The sequence below is a fragment of the Amphiprion ocellaris genome, chromosome 17 (assembly GCF_022539595.1).
Source record: "Amphiprion ocellaris isolate individual 3 ecotype Okinawa chromosome 17, ASM2253959v1, whole genome shotgun sequence".
NCBI lineage: Eukaryota > Metazoa > Chordata > Actinopteri > Pomacentridae > Amphiprion > Amphiprion ocellaris.
This window is the reverse complement of record NC_072782.1, coordinates 5905057-5924073: the sequence shown is the minus strand read 5'-3', so window position 1 is coordinate 5924073 and position 19017 is coordinate 5905057. Positions and strand designations below refer to the sequence as shown.

The window sequence follows — 19017 nt, the reverse complement described above, 5'->3', positions numbered from 1 at the left end:
TTAAATAATATTTCCCCCGTAAATTGAAATTATATTTGAACGAATAGGCCTTTTTATTGAAAACAGATAAATACAGACACTGAAAAGAATTCATTAATCTGCTCTAATGGACATCAGAAATAATCCGGCATCGGGTGGATGATTTTACAACAACAAACTGATTCGATAAACGTCAAGAGGTAGGATTTGGTTCATCGCTGCGCACGAAATTGAGTCTACTGATCTCCTTCTCTGCTGCGATTTGATCGGTAAACTCACAATGACATATTCAGACTACAAGGTCGCCAACATATTTCATCTTTTTGGGGGGTTTTATAGCTTCACACCTGCAGGAAAGAACATCTCAGATCACATGAAAAGCACTGCGCTCCATTATGACAGCACATGGAAATGAATTACAACCTTGAAACAGACCCGTATACAAAAAAGGCCTACAAAATGTCACAGCTATTTACAGGGACTTTTAGTAGACTGCAAAAAAATACTTAAATATTTATTATTCATCATGTCTGGGGAAAAAATTAAAGCAGAGCCCCAAAATGCTACAAAAACCAAATGATCAGATATTATATATAAAGTTAGGTTTGTGGTTATTAAAAATTCAGTGATATTTCAGGTCTTCATAGATTTTTTTTCATCTATTCTGGATCATGATGGATAAGTGCATGAAGCTAGTTTAACATATTTTTGAGAAAAGCTTACACCGAGGGTTAAATTAATCAGTACTGAAACTCCTAAAAATTAATCCTCAATTTTAATGATGATATAGAAAATCTGTCATTAGAAAAAAACACTTTAAAGGTGTGATTATTTAGCTTTAATTGAAAAATTTAAATAATAAGACTGTGACCAGGGAAATACCAAAAAAAAAAAAATCTACACACTACACAAAAGTCAGTAAAAAGAGTCTTATAAAAACTGGATCCAAGAAAAACCAGCAAACCATTAGGGGGGAGAAAAACAAAAACAAAACAAGGAACACACACACAAAAAATAGCGCAACTCACAGTAAGTGTCGCTGAGTGGCTTTGTGGCTTATTATCTGCACTCCAATAACACAAACCAATTAATTACACACCTTAAATAAAGGTAAAAGTAAGGCCAATCCCCTCCCTCCTAAAAAAAGAAAAACTTAAATAATGTGATGTGAAGCAGACAAAAACAAACAGCATTTAGACTCCTTAACAATAGCATTTCTCTGTGAATCACCTGTTAAATCTCCCAACCTGCACACAAGTCAGACATGGTCCATATATCTGACAGGGTAATAACTGATAACACCTGAAAAAACTAAAAAATAAACCACTTTGGGTATTTGTCCACGATCGCTGTGGTCATTCCCAAACAGTCTGGGTATAGCTGCTCACCTGGATCAAACTCTTTTACTCCCAGATAGGATGTGTGTAGTCTGTATAGCATCTAGTGTAGAGGCTGTTTACGTGGAGGCGGGGGGCAGAGGTGCAGATACCAGGAGGGAGGGGAAGTGAAAGAGGGGGGGATCTCCAGAATAAGTGGGAGGATGGGTCATCTCCTAAACTTGCGGAAGGGCCTGCTCTGGTTGTTGTGGTGTGATTTAGAGTAGGGCTCCCAGCGTTTCCTCTCTGGCGGTTTGTTGTAAACGTAGGCCGACGGGCCCGAGTAGTCATCGTCTGGATTCTCCTCCATCATCTGGAGCTTGGCCTCGATGGCACGGATCTTAGCACTCGTGCTGGAGACAGAAACGGAGGAGAGATGTTAGCGGAGACGCTGAAGCTGGAGGGGGAAATGCTAGTGCTGGTGCTGAGGGTGGAGGACAAACTGAGTGATGGGCAGATTTTGGCTAAAAGGAGGGGGGAAAAAAGAGGCTGGAGGATGGCTGACAAAAAAACTCAAGCACAAGCAAAAGATTACCGGTTGTGCTGCACGAAAAACAGAGGAAAGCTTGTGTTTAAATGGTGAAACTGAATCTGGAGGAGCAAGTGAGATGAGATTGTGAGAAAAATGACGGTGCTTGTGAGGAGAAGAGCGAAAGAGTGAATGTGTGAGAGTGTGATGAGTATCTAAAAAAACAGGAAAGACAGAACAGAGGGGGCATCGGGGAGGTAGAAAAAGCGTGTTCTAGTGTTGTGTGGAGAGTGATTTTTGAAGTTTACACTAGAATCAAAGTGTGCAGTCTTTCCTGAGAAGAACCTGAACGATCATAGCTCCTAAGAGTCGTCAAAGTGAGCACAATAGACAGCACAAAACCGACTTCATTGGTGTATCTGCGAACATGGACAGCAAATGTAGCCACAGTGGTGGCATACCTTGGAATTTGCTTTGACAGAACTTCAACACTTGGACCCAGATGGTTTTGGAGCTAAAGTGTTAGTCCAGTTGTATTGAAATGAACTCAGATTGAAATGCGGTTTGTGGTGAAAGCACTAAGCTCAGCAGCTCTTTTGTAACAGCGGAGGTGTGTGTAAAGGTATTTGTGCTACCTGGGTGAATTAAGGTTTCAGTAGGTGCTAAAAAAAACATGTTTGTGTAAGTGCCATCCGACCACGGCTGGATTTAGACATGTTTATGGATGACATTGGAAGGAGGGGCGTGATTCATCGCTGAATGAAGTGGGCTTGAAAGTCCCAGACATTGTTGTGCACAGCTACACAATTAAAACAGAGACACCTGAACAATTCTTATAGATATCACATTAAAACTCACTCAATGTACCATTTCAACACATTTTCTCATTAAGATATTCAAAATAGGCTCTATATATACTATAAACTGTGCTTATCTTTGACCTGTTAAACTCTATTATTGCTTTTACTATATGACCACCATAAAAACCTTGATGGCAGAAACATCGTCCCAGATCCATAAGAGAAGTATTACTATACATTCAGAAGTGCACATGTGCCCAACTAAAGTCTACATACAATTAAAGTTAAAAACAAAAGGTTATTGGTAACACTAGATCTTAAATCTGCAACACCTATAGCTGTTTGTCACATTCATAAGCCTTGCATTGCAGAAAACAATTGATAAAACAAGTCTGTGTCAAAATGAATTTAAAAAAAAAAAACAAAACTACCAAATGAGACTTCAACTACCCCAAAGGAAAGCAGCATTCCCTCACTTCAAAATGTCCAGACATTGTAAGAGATTGATCATCCATTATAGGATTTTCACTCTTAGGTTTGTTCATGGAATCACAGCAAAGCAAGCCCCAAAAACTGAAGAGAGAGAACAGAAATGCTAAAACACCAACTCACAACAGCCAATCATTTATTCATGTCGTTACACTGACATCAAGGGAGAATTAGGTGCAAAAAGAGCTTTGTTTTCTGAACTTTACAGCTATGTAGCTTTTTATTATGTCTACGTATGCCAACGTCAAAAGCTTACTTTTCCTCATTGTTGCTAAAACGTACAGTCAAGCCTGAAATTATTCATACCCCTAGCAAATTTTGAAGTTATTTTTATTGAACGAGCAAATTATTATTATTTTTTGATTGGAAATGACACAGTTGTTTCTCAAAAGATAGTAAGATGATGTACAAGAGGGATCATTGTGGAAGAAATACTTTCTCAGCTTTTATTTACATTTAAAAGTAACTTTAAGTTTAAATTTGCTAGGGGTATGAATAATTTCGGGCTTCACTGTAAGTGTGAGACCAGCGTTTTCAGATGTGTGTATTTAAAGGCTGTTTTCAAGAGGCACGTCCACTAATACTATCTCATTTTAGGCTTGCATTTTTATCTTGAGCACGACAAACATTTTAGCTGTGTTTCAGAAAAAATCTCCATAACACCCCTGAAAACACATGGAGATCCAGGTGCTGGTTTAAAATTGAAGCAGTTGATTGGTTGCTCAGTTGTATAATGGTGAAATATAAGGTCACAGATTTCCTTCATTATCTGCACGCACACAAACAAGCTCAGCAACGCCTGTCATTTGTTATCCATGTTAAATGAATTACTGTAGTCAAGGTCCATGTCTTTGTTTTCTTCCGGAAAACATTCATTTGATAGCAGCGTGAATAATCAGGGAACAACACATAGTGACAGTTCTGATCAGTCAGAAAGTGAACATTGGTATCTGCGTCATCATTTCCAAAAGTCTCAGTTTCTGCTTGTCCAGACTGATATGTAAACCTGGAGATTCATGAATGAAACTGGGTCGGCAGCATTTTGGGGGTTCTAAAACTCCAAACTTGTGGGGATGCTAGGTGTTAAAGTAGCAAAAAAAAAAGCATTTTAAAATGAAAAAGTTTTAGTGTGGATGTAGATTTTAGGACAAAATACAGAAGACAACGACAAAGCATTTTTAGATTTAGCTGTGTCAGTGTGGACGCAGTCTGGGAGGAATGAAAAAAAGATGCAACTACAAACAGTAGGTATGATGCTGTGTTTGTGTGATGCCAACCTGAGGTGGTTGGTTGTTATGGTTCCTTCCTCTCCTGCACCGCTGCACGATGGTTCCAGGCTCGGAGGCATCGTCTTGTCATTACGGAAACCTTCAAACCTCTGTAAACAATATAGGTGGCCAAAAAAAAAAAAAAAGGTGCCCACATAAACAGTGATGGAAACGATACACAGACAGATGGAGAGAGACAAACAAGAGGAGTAAAATAACAGCGAGAAACAACAGAGACACATGGATGGTCACAAAATACACAAGATAAAAAGAAGCAGACAGTCAGTGGGATGAACTAAAGGTAGAATCTGTCGTGTTAAGACACACTGTGTTGCATCCAGATGTAATACAGAGTGCTACACAGCTCACATCTGGCCTTAAATTCAAAATAAATGTTATAGTGAATAAATAAGATTGAAATTTGTGTTCCTGATAATACATAAAAATGCAATGCCAACTTTATTTCCCTCCACCTGAGACACATTTCCAGGCTAAGTTTGAACAAGACCACAGAACAAGTAGAGAAAGAGAAAGCAGAAGGAATCATGTCAGCCAGAATTTCAGAAAACATCCAACCTCCTGATAAATACAGACAGCTGCTCTCTGGAGAATCAACTCCAGCTCTCCTCCGAAAAATATGAACATTGTTAAATTGCAGTATTGATCTTGTTTGTGTCTGGTCAAACAGACAGTAACCGAGCAGGACTGCCTGTCCAGCTCATAATCACACCCTAAGGGGATGAGGGAGGATAAAGTGGGACCAGCTGACGAACAACAACCAATGTCTGCACTCATTCCTCTCAAAACCACCTTCCAAACATCTCCACCAGCCAACAAAGAAACCTGTGGAGAAAAAAAAAGAAAAAAAGACAAAGCAACAGTCACATGATGGCCATGATAATCCCCCAGCGCCTGGTGCAGCTTCTTGCAGAAGTACAATAAGTTAGACATCATCTGACAAAGCTGCAGGTGGTGGAAGTGGAACCAAATGAAATTAACTTACATGAAGTTACACAAACGCACAAAAGCACGCACACATTCTTACATACTGTCCCATGAAATAAAGAACACGTATAGCTAAGAATAAGTTTGAAACAATGAGCAGTCCACCAGCCAGGACCCTTCCCTTCCACCTATTCCTTCAGGCATGTGCTTGGAATGCATATGGATCTACATAGAGCCATTCAGGCCATAATGAATCTGTAAACAACCCGAAGGCTACATAATGGGAAAGCTAAACCAAAACGGTTCTGGTTGTATAGTTCAACCTCTGTGTTATAATGATCTTTCAACGAGACTTTACTGTTTTACATTTGAAAAGTAATAAATTATCTGTAATTATGAAATAAGCTTCATCTTGAAGACAGAATAACACACAAATGAATTAGGTCACAATATAAATCTGCTTTTTTAAAAAAGACTTTAGAAGAATATGCCAATAAATGTCCTCTTTTTAAAAACGGTGTAATAAAGTCAAGATGTAAGCCTGAAAATCTGACAACAACTTTTGATGCTGCCTGTTTTTGACTCACTTATCCCAGAACGTCACTTCAGGGCTGGAGTCAGTGAAGACGATTAGACCTGAGCTGGCTTCACTAGTGGAAGATTGCTCAAATCTTACTTGGAGATTGCATTGTCAAAACTGGTGCCAGACGAAGGTTCACAGACCAGCCTGCTTGAATTATCTATAACACCAGTATGCAGACAGCACTTCAGCATAAAGCAATAGCTCTTTTGTAGCATTGTACTTGACCAAACATGAGATCACAGTGTACCATCTTCATTGGGATAGGAATAAAAAGCATGCTCTGCAACCACAGTTGGAATTTAAATATTATATGTGTAATCGTGTATTATTGTGCCCCGAATCAGAAAATGAATGAAAGGCCCCATAATGTGTCTTTCAATTTTTCTGATCAAAATACTGCAAATATAGGTTATTTCACCATGACTGTATAAGCCCTGGTTTTAGTCCTGTTCTAAATGGGCAGTTTTGGTGAATTGCTACTGCCCGCGTCTCATTCAGGAAGAAGACTCTCTCTGCATTTGTTGAGAACAGTAAAATCTGTCTCCGTTTGAGCGTCGAACTAAATCATTACAGTGAGATAAGGCGTACGTTTTGTGGCATATAATTCAAAAACAGAGAATAGTGAGAATATTCCTTCAAAAATGACAGCATATTTTGTTTGACTTGTAGAAATTTAGGGTCAAATGGCTGATGTTGCATTAAAGGTTTAAAATTGCACACTTGTACTATCACCATGCACAGCTCAAAATGCCAAAGTTTACTACCAAGCACACAGACATGCCTTAGAAGCTGTTTAAATGACACAGCAGCTCTTAGGAAAAGCATTTGATGTGATGGGCAGTCTTAATCTTTGGAAAGAGGTATCATCTCTAAGGTTTTCAGAATGTACAGTTGGCTGGCAGATATGTTTAGTGGCAATCATTCATTAACCTCTAGGCTTTTCTTCCTCTGCAACTAAGTAATAAGAAAATTAGAATATGAAATGGTACATCTTGTATTTTCTAACTCATCTTTGTCAACGGGAAGACAGACCAATGAGCAGTTTGGCAAAAGGCAGCATAGAGATATTCTCACAGGTGAGGATGGAGAAGAGTGTAGCATCAATCATTAAAATTAAGTCTAGCAGGATGGCTTGCAGGGATAACATGAATGAGCATAACTCAAGGCCTGCATTGTCCCCAACAGACTGAAGCAGGATCAATTTGGCAAAGAACAGTTTTAGAATAAAGTGTAGAAATGAGCCTCATTAAACACAGAGGGAGCAAAAAAAGGTTCAGGACTTCCAGAAGAGTTCATGCTGACATATCTGCAGACTCCATTACAGTCTGTAGTGTCTCATAATACCTGCTACTGAGTCTGTTCAAAGCCTGTATACAAGCAACCTGCTGAAAAATGAAGATTTAAAATCAAAATCCAATAAAACCTGCACTAGTTATTGCTGTAGTCTACAATCTCACTAGCAAAAAAAAATAATTTTTTTTACCAGTATGAGTTTTTGCAGTAGCAGGTGTTTCTATTGATTTCAGTAACATTTACAGAAGAAAATTTGAGGTGCTGTTTCATTTAAATCTCTAGTGCAATTCCTTGTCAATGGCAGGTTGAAAAAAGAAGTTCATTTGGCTTGAAAGTCATGTCTTAAAACATGGAAACATGAAGGAGATGCATTCTTAGCCTGTTGACCATTCCCCTCCTCAACACTGCCCTTTTACAAAAACAAACTAAATGACTTAGTTTTGTTTCTGATTTGTTGACCTTTTCAGTTCATAGTTAGTACTTCAGAATGAATCTGTGAGCAGATTTATCTCACAGCGTGTTGCCTCAGAGGCGGCAGCATTGACCCTGACCTCCCTCTACCATGTGTTTGTGTGTATGTGTGTGTTGGGCGTGATTCGTCTCTATACAGGATTTCCCTTCACCCTTCACCAGTAGGCTGTCTATTGTTAAGAGACAGGCATAGGTTGTGCTGGGACCCCTGTGCTCTCTGTAAACTGGACACTACAGTAGTAATATTAAAATGAAAACTGATAAAAACTATAACTAAAAAACTAAAATAATTCATATCTATTATCACAACCCAGACAGAAATCATGCAATCACAAAAGTCCTTCTGCATGAGATTTATTGGTTGTTTTTTAACCCTTCCTTAAACTTTTATCTCTATAAGTCAATAATGTAATTTTTCTAACGCACAGACGTATGTTTAGTCTGTAATCGTATAGAGAAGATCAGAAACTGCAGCCACAATCAGTGTTATAAATATATTGTCCCGTGGAGCATGTATAACAAGTTTTGTATAGTATCTTGGGATTGACACTTACCCTCACCTGAGCGTGCGCCCAGCGCACGACCAGCTTCTTGGACAAAGCTAGCTTCCCATTCAAACACTGGATCGCCCTTTCTGCCTCCTGCACACAACCACACACACACACAGAGGGAAACAAGGAAGAGGAAAAGAGGGAAAGACAGGAGAACAGCTTCTTTACAATTATGATTAAAAATCAGCCTTGATGATTGCACCCGACTCATTAAATCATTAGTCCTCACAACAGAGAAATGCCAGAAACAATAATAACTGCTGATGATGTGCCACTCTGAAGGCCATAACTGAGGTGTTGAGTGTGTGTGTGTGTGTGTGTGTGTGTGTGTGTGTGTGTGTGTGTGTGTGTGTGTGTGTGTGTGTGTGTGTGTGTGTGTGTGTGTGAGTGTGTCTCAGCTGTGTGTTTGAGAGGCAGCGTGAGAAAATGTAGTTTTGTCTAATCAAATATCTAAGTGGTTTTGGTGTTAAATTATATTAATGAACTTCTGTAAGTAAGTGTGTCTACATGTAAGTGTGTGTGAGTGTGTAAGATAAACACACACTTCCTCTGTATAATCCTTTTGGGAGGGCTTCATATCCCACTGACAGACACTAGCTGTGAAACTAGATGCTTATCATGATCCCCAGGCACACTCTAAAACAAATACTGCCTGCTGAACCTGCGCACGTTCCTTTTAAGTACTTTTTTAGATATATGGTCTTCTTCAGAAGACACACAATGAGGTACTGGCTGCTTCAGGAGGTCTCGTAAAGTTTGTTGAATGTTTTCAATCTGGGGAGCATTATTACACTCAGTGAAGAATGCTGCATTGATAAAGAAGTACAGTTCAGAGACTGTGCCTATACAAAGCAAAAACCGAAACTGATTCAAATTTAGAAGCTATCCCCTTCAAAGTAGTCTTGTGTAGTGACACACTGTTCCCAGTACTCCTGCCAAGTGTTGGATACTCCCTGGAAATCCCAGTTCGACCACTTGCAGGTGCACATTTACAATTTCACCATGGACCTCAAACTTGTGCAGAGAGCAAACATCAAATTCTTTGTCAAATTCATCCAATCTTTGGTCTTTTGACTCAATCATAACTACTGATAAGAGTTTGATCTATAGCTACGACCCAGAGACCAAACAGCAGCCTTCAGCAGAAGAACCCGCAGTGTCTGAACCTGAAGAAGGGGCATCAGGTCAGTAGCACGACCACAAGCATGCACCTCGTATCTATTGGTAATAGCAGAGGAATATACAAAGCTAAAATGTGACTCTTGTATTGTATGGAGTACTGACAGTGCCAAATTACAAAAATAAATTGACAAAACAATATTCAAATAAAAGTGGAAATACAAAGACGAATAAATAAAAAATAATATTAAAAAAATAAATAATGTTGCTATATGAAGAAATATTAATCAAAAAATGAATCTATAAAAGAAAAGGCTAATAAAAGTAGAACTATAAAGACAAATAAATAAAATAAGAAAAAAATAACAAGAAATGTGCTTTTTTTTAATAACATTACAATGTCACTTTAAAAGCAAAGGAAAAGCACATTTCTTCTTATTTTTTTATTATCTAATTCATTCTTGTTATATTTAAACTTTTATTAGCCTTTTATTTTAAAGATTCATTTTTTTGAACAATATTGCTTTATATTGTCACATTACTTATTTTTTTAATTTTATCTATAAGCACATTTCTTCTTATTTTTAAAATTTTATTTATTTGTCCATATTTCTGCTTTTATTCTTCCATTCTTTTGTGGATTAATTTTTTGATTAATATTTCTTTATAAAGCAAAATTATTTATTTCTTTTTTCATTTATTTGTCCTTATATTTCCACTTTCATTTGCTTATTGTTTTATAGATTTATTGTTGTAATTTGGCACTCTCGCTACTCCACAGTATTGGTCCATATTAATTGTACTGAGGATTGTTCAACTTTATTAAATGCAAAACAAAATCAAAGCTTGGCATTTTATTTATCTGAATACAGAAAAACCACATACAGTGTTAAAAAAAACATGGTAAAATCATGTTAAAAAAACCCAAACAAAACATAAAACAGCAACATTTTACATGTACCTCTCTGGTGCTGAAGTTGACAAAGCAGTAGCCTCGTGGTTGTCCCTCCAAAGGCCCAGATTTATGAAACAAGAAGTCAAACTGTTTCACTTTGCCAAACTTCTCCAACAGCTTCACCAGATGGTACCTGTAGAGGAGTCAGAAAACATAAAAGGTGTGAGAAAAAGACAAATAAAATGAAAAGTAAATGTTTCTTAAAATGGAGATGGTGAGGGAGACCAGGATGACAAAACTGCTGTATTTGGTAAAACAGTCCAGTATCTGACCTAATCTTCATATCTTCCCATGATGATCAGCAACATGTACTATTGTAGGTCAGCAGGCAGTGCTGACATACAGTCACATATGAAACCAGCTTCACACAGCATTTGCCACCAAACAGTCTCTGAATCTGTCAAGTTTTGCTAATGAGAATGACAGCTTTCTCTCTCTCACACCTTTTTAGCAGCAGGCCAGCTGGGGTGGCAGGCCAGTGACAGTAAATCTCTTATTGAGACAATGCTGAGGATACAGTAGCAGGACAATGAGGGAATAAAACAGAGGAAGCCTCAAATCCCTCTTGAGCGCAGAGCTCTGCACAAACAACCTCCACCGACTGTGTGGAGCTGCTGGGGACTGCTGGGCTATAAATGAGCTTATATATGTGGTCACTAGAGAGCTATGCAGTGTGTGTGAGTTTGTAGGTGTGTGTGTAGCTGACACCATGGGAAAAAAAAATCTTTCTTCTGACGGCACAGAAGAGAGCAATGAGTTCAGGGTCACTTGAAGACTGTATGTCCTGTAAATACACAGTGACTGACTGAATGAACACAGGCAGAGCAGCAGGTGCTTTTCAATTTCACTAAACAGAAAATACTGAAAAGTGGCAATTACAATTTCCAAAGACAGAAACTGAAATATTCAAACTGCTTGTTTTGTCTAATGTTCAAATATTAACCCTCTAAACCCCCAAACCTGCTTGTAAAATATTTAAATCACATCATTTGTCACAAACACTTGCTGGGTCAATACATAGTTGAGGGATTTTTGAAGTCCATGGGATATATCTTGCATACATTTTTATTAAAAGTAAAAAAAAAATAATGTTTTTTATGTTCATTGTGATCATGTCTTCACAAATTCCATAATTATTTATTATGGAAACAATTACTTATTAATAAAAAATTACTGGATATCACTAAAATGTCAACTAAATAACTGTCCCAATTTAATAACAACCACCTTCTACTTAGCTAAACAATAATAAAATGAGCTTATTCAATAATTGTTTTGATTGTGTTCTTTTTATTAAGTTGAGATGATCATGACAGATATTTCTTTTTTTGGAAATATATCCAATTTTATATGGAAAATAACTAATTGTATCTGTGTCCCAGAAATCACTTTCAGCCAAGTTCCCCATTACAAAAACACCTCTCAAGGAAGTGTGTTAATTCCAGATCACATGACCTGCTCCACATGATGTCATTTCCTCCTGAAGAAAAGACTGGCCAGACTCCAAGGCTTTCTGAGTTATTTAATATAAAGTAGTCAACAGGTTTACTACAATATCTTTATAAATAATTTTCAATTTCAGTTTTACTCAGCTGTATATATAATATTTAGAAGAATCTTTCTGTAAAAATGCCACGTGGTGTTTGGTTATAGGCAGCCGTGTTGATTTTAGGCCTGAAAACTGCAAAAATATCAACTATGATACCTGTCAACTATGTTACAAAAAGTCCCACAATTATATATTTACTCCACTACCACAAATTGTAAAAAGAGAAGAATCCTTGGGTTTTTAACTTTCCGAATGTCCTTTTGATATGCTGCTCCATCAGAAAATTTAATTAAGTCTTTGCTAAAAATAGTATCATTTCAAATAAATCACTTAATTCTACATGTCTCATTTACACAACATAAGTTGCTCCACAGATCACATGACAAGGTCACTCCATTGGTATAAATTATCATGCCCTAAGGCATTGATTGATCTCTGGCTGGAGCACATTAAGTGTCACAGAAGGCTTTCTCATGGTGGCCCATTACTAGCTTAACTCCAAAATGCTCTCTGCTTGCCAACATGGGACTGCCAGTAGTCCAAGCGACTGCATCCTCAGGTCGCTACAATGTTAAACAGCAACAAATTGATATCATTCTCCTGTTTAATATAATTTTAATTGGTTCAATTATTAACAACAATTAATCCGTAAACAAATAAGCATTAACATCCCTAATTGTCATATGTCAAATTGGACTATTACACAACAATGACAAAAAACACGAACAACCACCTTCCTGTGTTTTTGTTTCTGTACCACTACTCTGTGTGACAGACCAGGCCTCAGCGTGACCCCAGGTGTTTTGTACAGCTGTTCAATAGGAATCAATGCTTCAGCCTTTTATTGTTCAGGCGCCTGTTATTTTTAAACCTGAAGTGGTTTGAAATTGGAAGTATGACGTGAACGTGAAAATGTGCGTTCGTTTGTGTGAATGAGACTCAGTGTTTAAGGATGCTAAGGATGAAGTGTGGGTTCAAGCTGCAGGTTGTTCTAATGCCTTCCACCCTTCTACGACTCCCTGGAGGGCTTTAGGCCAACGAGAATTTCTGCTTTTCCCAGACAACACCCTGCAAGCCTCCCATGTGATGGCAGCTCATCCTGCACTGGGCTCACTCACACAGAAAAGCCTACAACTTAAATAAAGTTTATCATACCACTGACACTACTTTTCTCATGCACATATAGATTTCCTTACTTCTTTGTGCACAAGTGAATTGTAGAATCACTGACAAACAAACAACAAAAACACAATTTCAGCTTAAGGGATTAATTCTGAAAAGTGCAAGGCATTAAATATTATCTTTTGACACTGCTGTACAGTTGCATTGATACAGCATATATGTATATTTGTATGTATTTTTGAGACAGATTAGATGGCAGACACTCTAAGAACATTTCTGGATGCTAGTGAGCTGAACCACAATGGACCGCTCCTCCTGGGGGCTGTAAAAACCACCGGAGGAAGAGGAGGATGGGGGGGAGGAAAGAGAGGAAAGGGAGGGAAAGGTGAGCAGAGGGAGACTAAAGTTCAGATCGGGGGGGGGGGGTGTTGATGGCAAGGTGAAAGGTGTTGGAAGAGGAGGATGGGCCAAAAGAGGAGTGGGGGTGAGAAGCCAGGTAAGAAAGATACAAGAGCTAGGAAGCAGTGGGAGAGGAAGGAAGGGGAAGAGGGGGAGGGATGGGAGTCGAGTCCAGAAAAAGATAAGACCAGAGGTTCGGTCCAGAGAAGTGCAGGTCAGAAGGGAAACATTTTAAAGAGGAGGAGGGGTTTTGACTTTCTGGCAGTGTGGCGACAGTATGTGCAGTTTCATCATATTTTCCTAAAAAAGTAAAACTGCAGCAGGACGATGGTTTTCATCCAAGTGAAATTCTTCAATAAAACTCAAGACAACTTCCAGGTACATGACTTAATATGTAACACGAGGACCAGAGAGGGAACAAAAGGGAAGAAGGTGATGGATTACTATTAAACAGGCAAAAAAAAAAGTAAATGGTGAACACTCGCTACACCTGCTATAGTTGTTTGTGAGCAGGGAAAGAAAAAGATGAAAAACTCTCACTGGATACTAAATGGGATGTTCATCTCTGCTCTGAGGAACGCATTTCACTAGTGAAGAATAAAAGAGCGTGTGGCTGATGTTTGGTCCTTTGAGACAAATGATAACATCCTTGCTGAGTATTTAAAAGAGCAGCAGCAAGAAATTTATAGTTTTCTCCGAATAAAGAGCAAGTTCATCTCGGTTTGAGCTCTAAGATATGAGTCCACTCTTCCAGCGAGGAAACTAGTAATGAATCATAACTACGTGCAAGCCAAAATTCATTTGTCTGACATTAAAATTAAAGTGCTGGCTTCTTACATCATCACATGTTAATCTAATATTTCCCCTTGACCAACCAAAGCAGAACTGTACATCCTAAATGCTCTGATTGGTAAATGAGCAGGCAGCCGGGGCCAAATACAATGACCTTACAGCGCTACAACACTGCTATTACAGTGGTCCCTTGCCGTATCGTGGTTCATTTTTCGCTATATCACAGGATTTGCGGTACATAGGTACTTTTACATATTATTTTAATTATTTATGCAGTAAACTAAGCATGTTCCAGCCTAACAAAACTGAAAACAATATATTAAAATATACAAAATAAGAACTAAAACATATTAAAAGAATATTAAATTGAACAGCCATACAGCGCTGGGTGCTGATTGGCTCAGCAGCCGTAGCATCAGTCTCCTCCGTCTCCCATGTGTAGCGGCGTTCAGCATCATCAGTGCTGCACAGCTAATTTATCATCATCTTCATCATCATTTAAGTTGTCATATATTCACTGGTGAGTACCCATATAGAATTTCAGATGTTGTTAACCCTTTGATGCGCAGTGTGGGTCAGGAGATACCCATTTTCCATTGGATTTGGGTCACTATTGACACGTGGTGTTTCAAAGGGTGAAAATTATGTAGGTTTAAGAGTGTAGACAGTGTTTAAGAGCATAGCAAGTCTTTATAAGAGTGTGGGAAAGGTTTAATAGAGTGTGTTGTGGGTATATATTAAAGCCTTAAAATATATATAAATAATAATAAATAAGTCATTGAAAAACCCATAACTTGTGTAATGGTCAACTACTAATGCAAATAAACCAACTATGCTTCCAAAGACTTGAAAATATAGAAATGTGAATTAAAGAAATAAAGGATAAATGAACTGAATGTGATATTTTGGGGTGGTGTATAAATACCATGCCACTTATACGGTCATTTTCACAACCTGGTGACACAAAAAGCACCCAACAGGATTGGAGTAAGACGAAGGAGCAGCATTTGTCGTAGAAAACCAAACACAATGAAGTTTTCTTTATAAGATTTAGGCGTAAAAGAACAAGCTGTCTCTGCACTATAGGAATCAACAGGGATTATATGGTGAGTTATTTATACTCCAATTAGCGATATCAGGCTGATGAAGAACACATAAAAACATCTTAGTGAAATTCTAGCTTGGATTTAATGCCTCAGATAAAATCTCGCAGAATAAGGTTGTATTTATGTAATTAGCTAAAATCTCTCTTTTCGTCACGAATTTAAAAATTACAGAGCAATGTGTGGTGTTTAATGATCTCGCCTCATGTAAACAGCACCTTGCACCTCAGCTCTACACTCCTCCTCTGCACTGAGTTTGGCTCAGCAGGACAAACAGAGGCAGCGCTGCGTATGCTAACCTTGGAGCTAATTAATCTTCCCAATCAGCAATGGGGGCCACGGGCATTTCTCTTGTTTTCCCTCCGTACTGCGAGGTAGTGGGCTATTTAGGGAGAAGTAGAGCAGAGCAGGCAAAAGGGGGAAGGAAACGCCTGTCTAGACGCCCACCAGAGCTGCGGACCGTACATTCTCCAGCAGCCCCCACAGGCACACAAACACGCCCCTCACCCCGAAAAACTACCTCCTCTCCATCACAACATGTGTCACGGACATTCAACAACACACATCCCTGCACACAAACCCAACAACAGAAAGATGTTTGCTTGTACATTCGACGTGTCAAGTGAGACAGGCTGGTAATGTACACAGACTCCTCAATGTGTCGAAGCTGGAACCTCTACCAGCTGCCACCCAAGCTTCAGCTGTGTGTTTAAACATGCTTACACACACAGACACACACACACACACACACACAATCGGGTCCAGGTTGACACAGAGAGAGTAAACAGGGCAGGTGAGTGAGGAATGATGGCTGCTCCTTAGCAGAGCAGGTCTCCTCGCCTCACTGCCTCTCTTTCACACACCCAGCCCTGTCTGCTCTGTCTCACACGCTGACACACACACATAAGCTACGCACACAGTTAATCAATCATACATGCACACATACAATACATTGCCTCTCTATGATGTAGAGCCAGGCGAGTTAAAAACTAATGCCTGAGGTTCATAACGTAGACTAAATTACAGCTATTACAAATCGAACACTCACTGCTGCTAAAATCAACAGCAAATGTTGTTCTTCATTCAGTTGGCTCACATGTTTGAAACTGGAGATTTGTGCTTTTGCAGTGAAACACAGATTTGTCTTAAATTTCAATAGCTTTTCACGTCTTAAATGTGTAATTATAGAGTGTCGTTGCTGGTTTCAGCTCCAATATAATCTGAGTTGCATTTCTATAAAAATGTAAAAATGTGATTACGATAGCTTTTTTAAAACCAAAAGCCCTAAAGTCATTATGATGAGGTAAAAGACGGTTAAATAAAAGACAAAATTAAACGTTGTAAGGTAGTACTGACTAGTTAATGGAAACCAAGCCTTTCAATGAAGAGCTGCATCTTCCAAATGTGTGAAGAAAACGTGGGCCTGCCTGAAAGCAGCAGTGGATTTACTCACTCTGTGATTTTGGGATCGATGTTGCCTATCCACAAGCGGTTTCCATCATGGGCCATGCTCTCTGAAATAATAGAGGCATTTTCCACCGTCTCTGCTGCAGACGACATGTGTACTCTGAGAGAGGCAGGGAGAAAAGAGAGATTTAAAAAGTAAAGGCAGAGGTGGGTTAACATTTTGCATTTGTGTCATTAAAGCACTGCACATTTTTGAGCATAAAGTCAGAAACTTTATTAACACAGACACACTCAACAGTCATTAAGGAAGGTAAATGCCAACACAACTCAGACAAGTAAACTGTTTATAGTACAGCACAGATATTGTGGTGCAGAGATACTTAACGACGATCTGTGATTTATCAGACAGGCTCCGGGAAATGGGTGAAGTCTACGTACATGTGCTAATAACTTCTGTTATTGATGAGTGCATTTCTTTAAGTCTAGCCAAAATGATCAGTAATAATTAGATTTTGATGACCATATGATGTTGTACATGTGTAAGAAGTAGAGCTGCAAGAATTCATCAATTTGTTATCAACTTCTAAGTAATTGCCATGTATTTTTTTAAAAAATCAATTAATCAGTTTGATCCAAATTTCTCTGATTCTAGCTCCTTTGAATTGAATATTTTGGGTTTCTTTACTCCTCTATGACAGTCAGCTAAGAATCTTTGTGTTGCAAATAAAACAATACATTTATCATCTTGGGCTTTGAGAAACACTGATCAACATTTTCATTATTCATTAGACTAAACACGACAGATTAATTGACAATGGAAAATAATCGTGAGCGAAAGCAACAGCATAAAATAGCGTCGAGAAGATGAAAGGATGCTGTCAATATATTTATATTCCCGTTTCCATCGGGGGTACAGACATGGAGGTGGTCAAGACCTATCTGTACCTAGGATTGCCGCTGGACAATAAACTGGACTGGTCAGACAACATGGACAGCATCTACAGGAAAGTACAGAGTCGTCTGTACTTTCTGAGGAGACTGGGGTCCTTCAACATCTGCAAATAACTGCTGCTGATTTTTTACCAGTCTGTCATGCCCAGCGTTCTTTTTTATGCTGTAGTTTGTTGGGGAGGGAGCATTGAAAAGAGGGACGCTGCACAACTGGACAGGAGAGCTGGCTCAGTGGTGGACACAGAGCTGGACTCTCTGGTTTCAGTAGTAGAGAGAATGACCCTGGAGAAGATTCTCTCCATCCTGGACAACACCCAGCATCCTCTGCACAGGACTGTGATCAGGTAGAGGAGTGTGTTCAGTCCAGGTTCTTTTTCCCCCATCAGACTGTACAACTCATCACTGAGTGGTCAGGGGGATCTCAGTCTGGATCACATTAGAACCAATGTGACTGTAAAATGTCATGCACCTTATGTAGTTTAATACAACTGTTGTCTTACTACCTGTCAAAGTCACTTTAAGTCACTTTAAATCACGGTGCCTCGAAATGTGCAAATACTGTATATTGACATTTAATACATTTAATATTTCTATAGATTTTAAAATTAGAAGTGTTTTTATAGTATTGTGCAGCATGTTTTTCAGAGTATATACTAACATTTAATGTTAAAGTGATAACCTACCTGTCTTGTCTGTTTGTTATTTCTGTTGTTATATATAAGCCGCAGAAAACTTGAATTTCCCTCGGGATTAATAAAGTATCTATCTATCTATCTTCTTTTTTTAAATTATCATTTACCTGACAGGTCTATAACATCTCCAGTATTACTTTTGAACAGAATCAGAAAATGATATGGGTTGATAGTCATCTAAATTCTTGTTCCTTTAAAGCATTTAAAAAGAAGAACTGTAGGTTCACTAGTAGGAAACGCTAACTTGCTACTAGCTAACTTTAGCTAAGTAATTGACTGACTATTATTCCTACATTGTTATTTTTACCTAGTTAAGATAAATCAAACTGCGTAAACCTGATTTGAACATCCAGACAGTGAGAATGTCAGCTAAAAACGTTGAGGTGAAACTGAATCAGTCCCTTATAGACGTTAGTAGCAGTTAGCTTAGCTAGCTCAGACAGTCCGTTTACCTCGGTGGTGTCAAACTTCCTCTTCGGTGGCGACGTCTTCAAATTAATTACATCCACTTTTGGGATGATTCAGTTACGTCAAAACGTAATCCTAAACATTTCATATGTTGATATTGCTCCTGTTTAACTGAGCAGGTTAGCTAGCTCGAAGGGTAAACAGTCGCCTTGCTACCGTCTGACAACAAAGGCGCAGGATGATGCTGTAGTTGCTTCGACAGTATGCGGAGCCCAGTGGAAGCGCTCGATTTATTG

At 38.6% G+C, this 19017-nt stretch overlaps 1 protein-coding gene across 3 annotated transcripts; it reads right to left on the bottom strand.

Moving 5' to 3' along the window:
- Positions 1-29: 29 nt before the first annotated feature.
- On the bottom strand, positions 30-18968 carry rbm18 (RNA binding motif protein 18). Of its 3 annotated transcripts, none has more exons than XM_023278106.3 (6): positions 18766-18960; positions 16717-16830; positions 10305-10431; positions 8228-8314; positions 4391-4491; positions 30-1708 (listed from the first exon to the last, which is right to left on the bottom strand). In XM_023278106.3, the coding sequence occupies exons 2-6, from the start codon at positions 16821-16823 to the stop codon at positions 1525-1527; spliced, it is 606 nt and encodes a 201-aa protein (XP_023133874.1). In that variant the 5' UTR covers positions 16824-16830; positions 18766-18960; the 3' UTR covers positions 30-1524. The 3 variants fall into 3 exon arrangements, with proteins under 3 accessions (XP_023133874.1, XP_023133883.1, XP_035807762.2); XM_023278115.3 differs by having other exon boundaries at positions 8234-8314; XM_035951869.2 differs by lacking the exons at positions 30-1708; positions 4391-4491 and adding an exon at positions 4498-5224 and having other exon boundaries at positions 18766-18968.
- Positions 18969-19017: the final 49 nt, after the last annotated feature.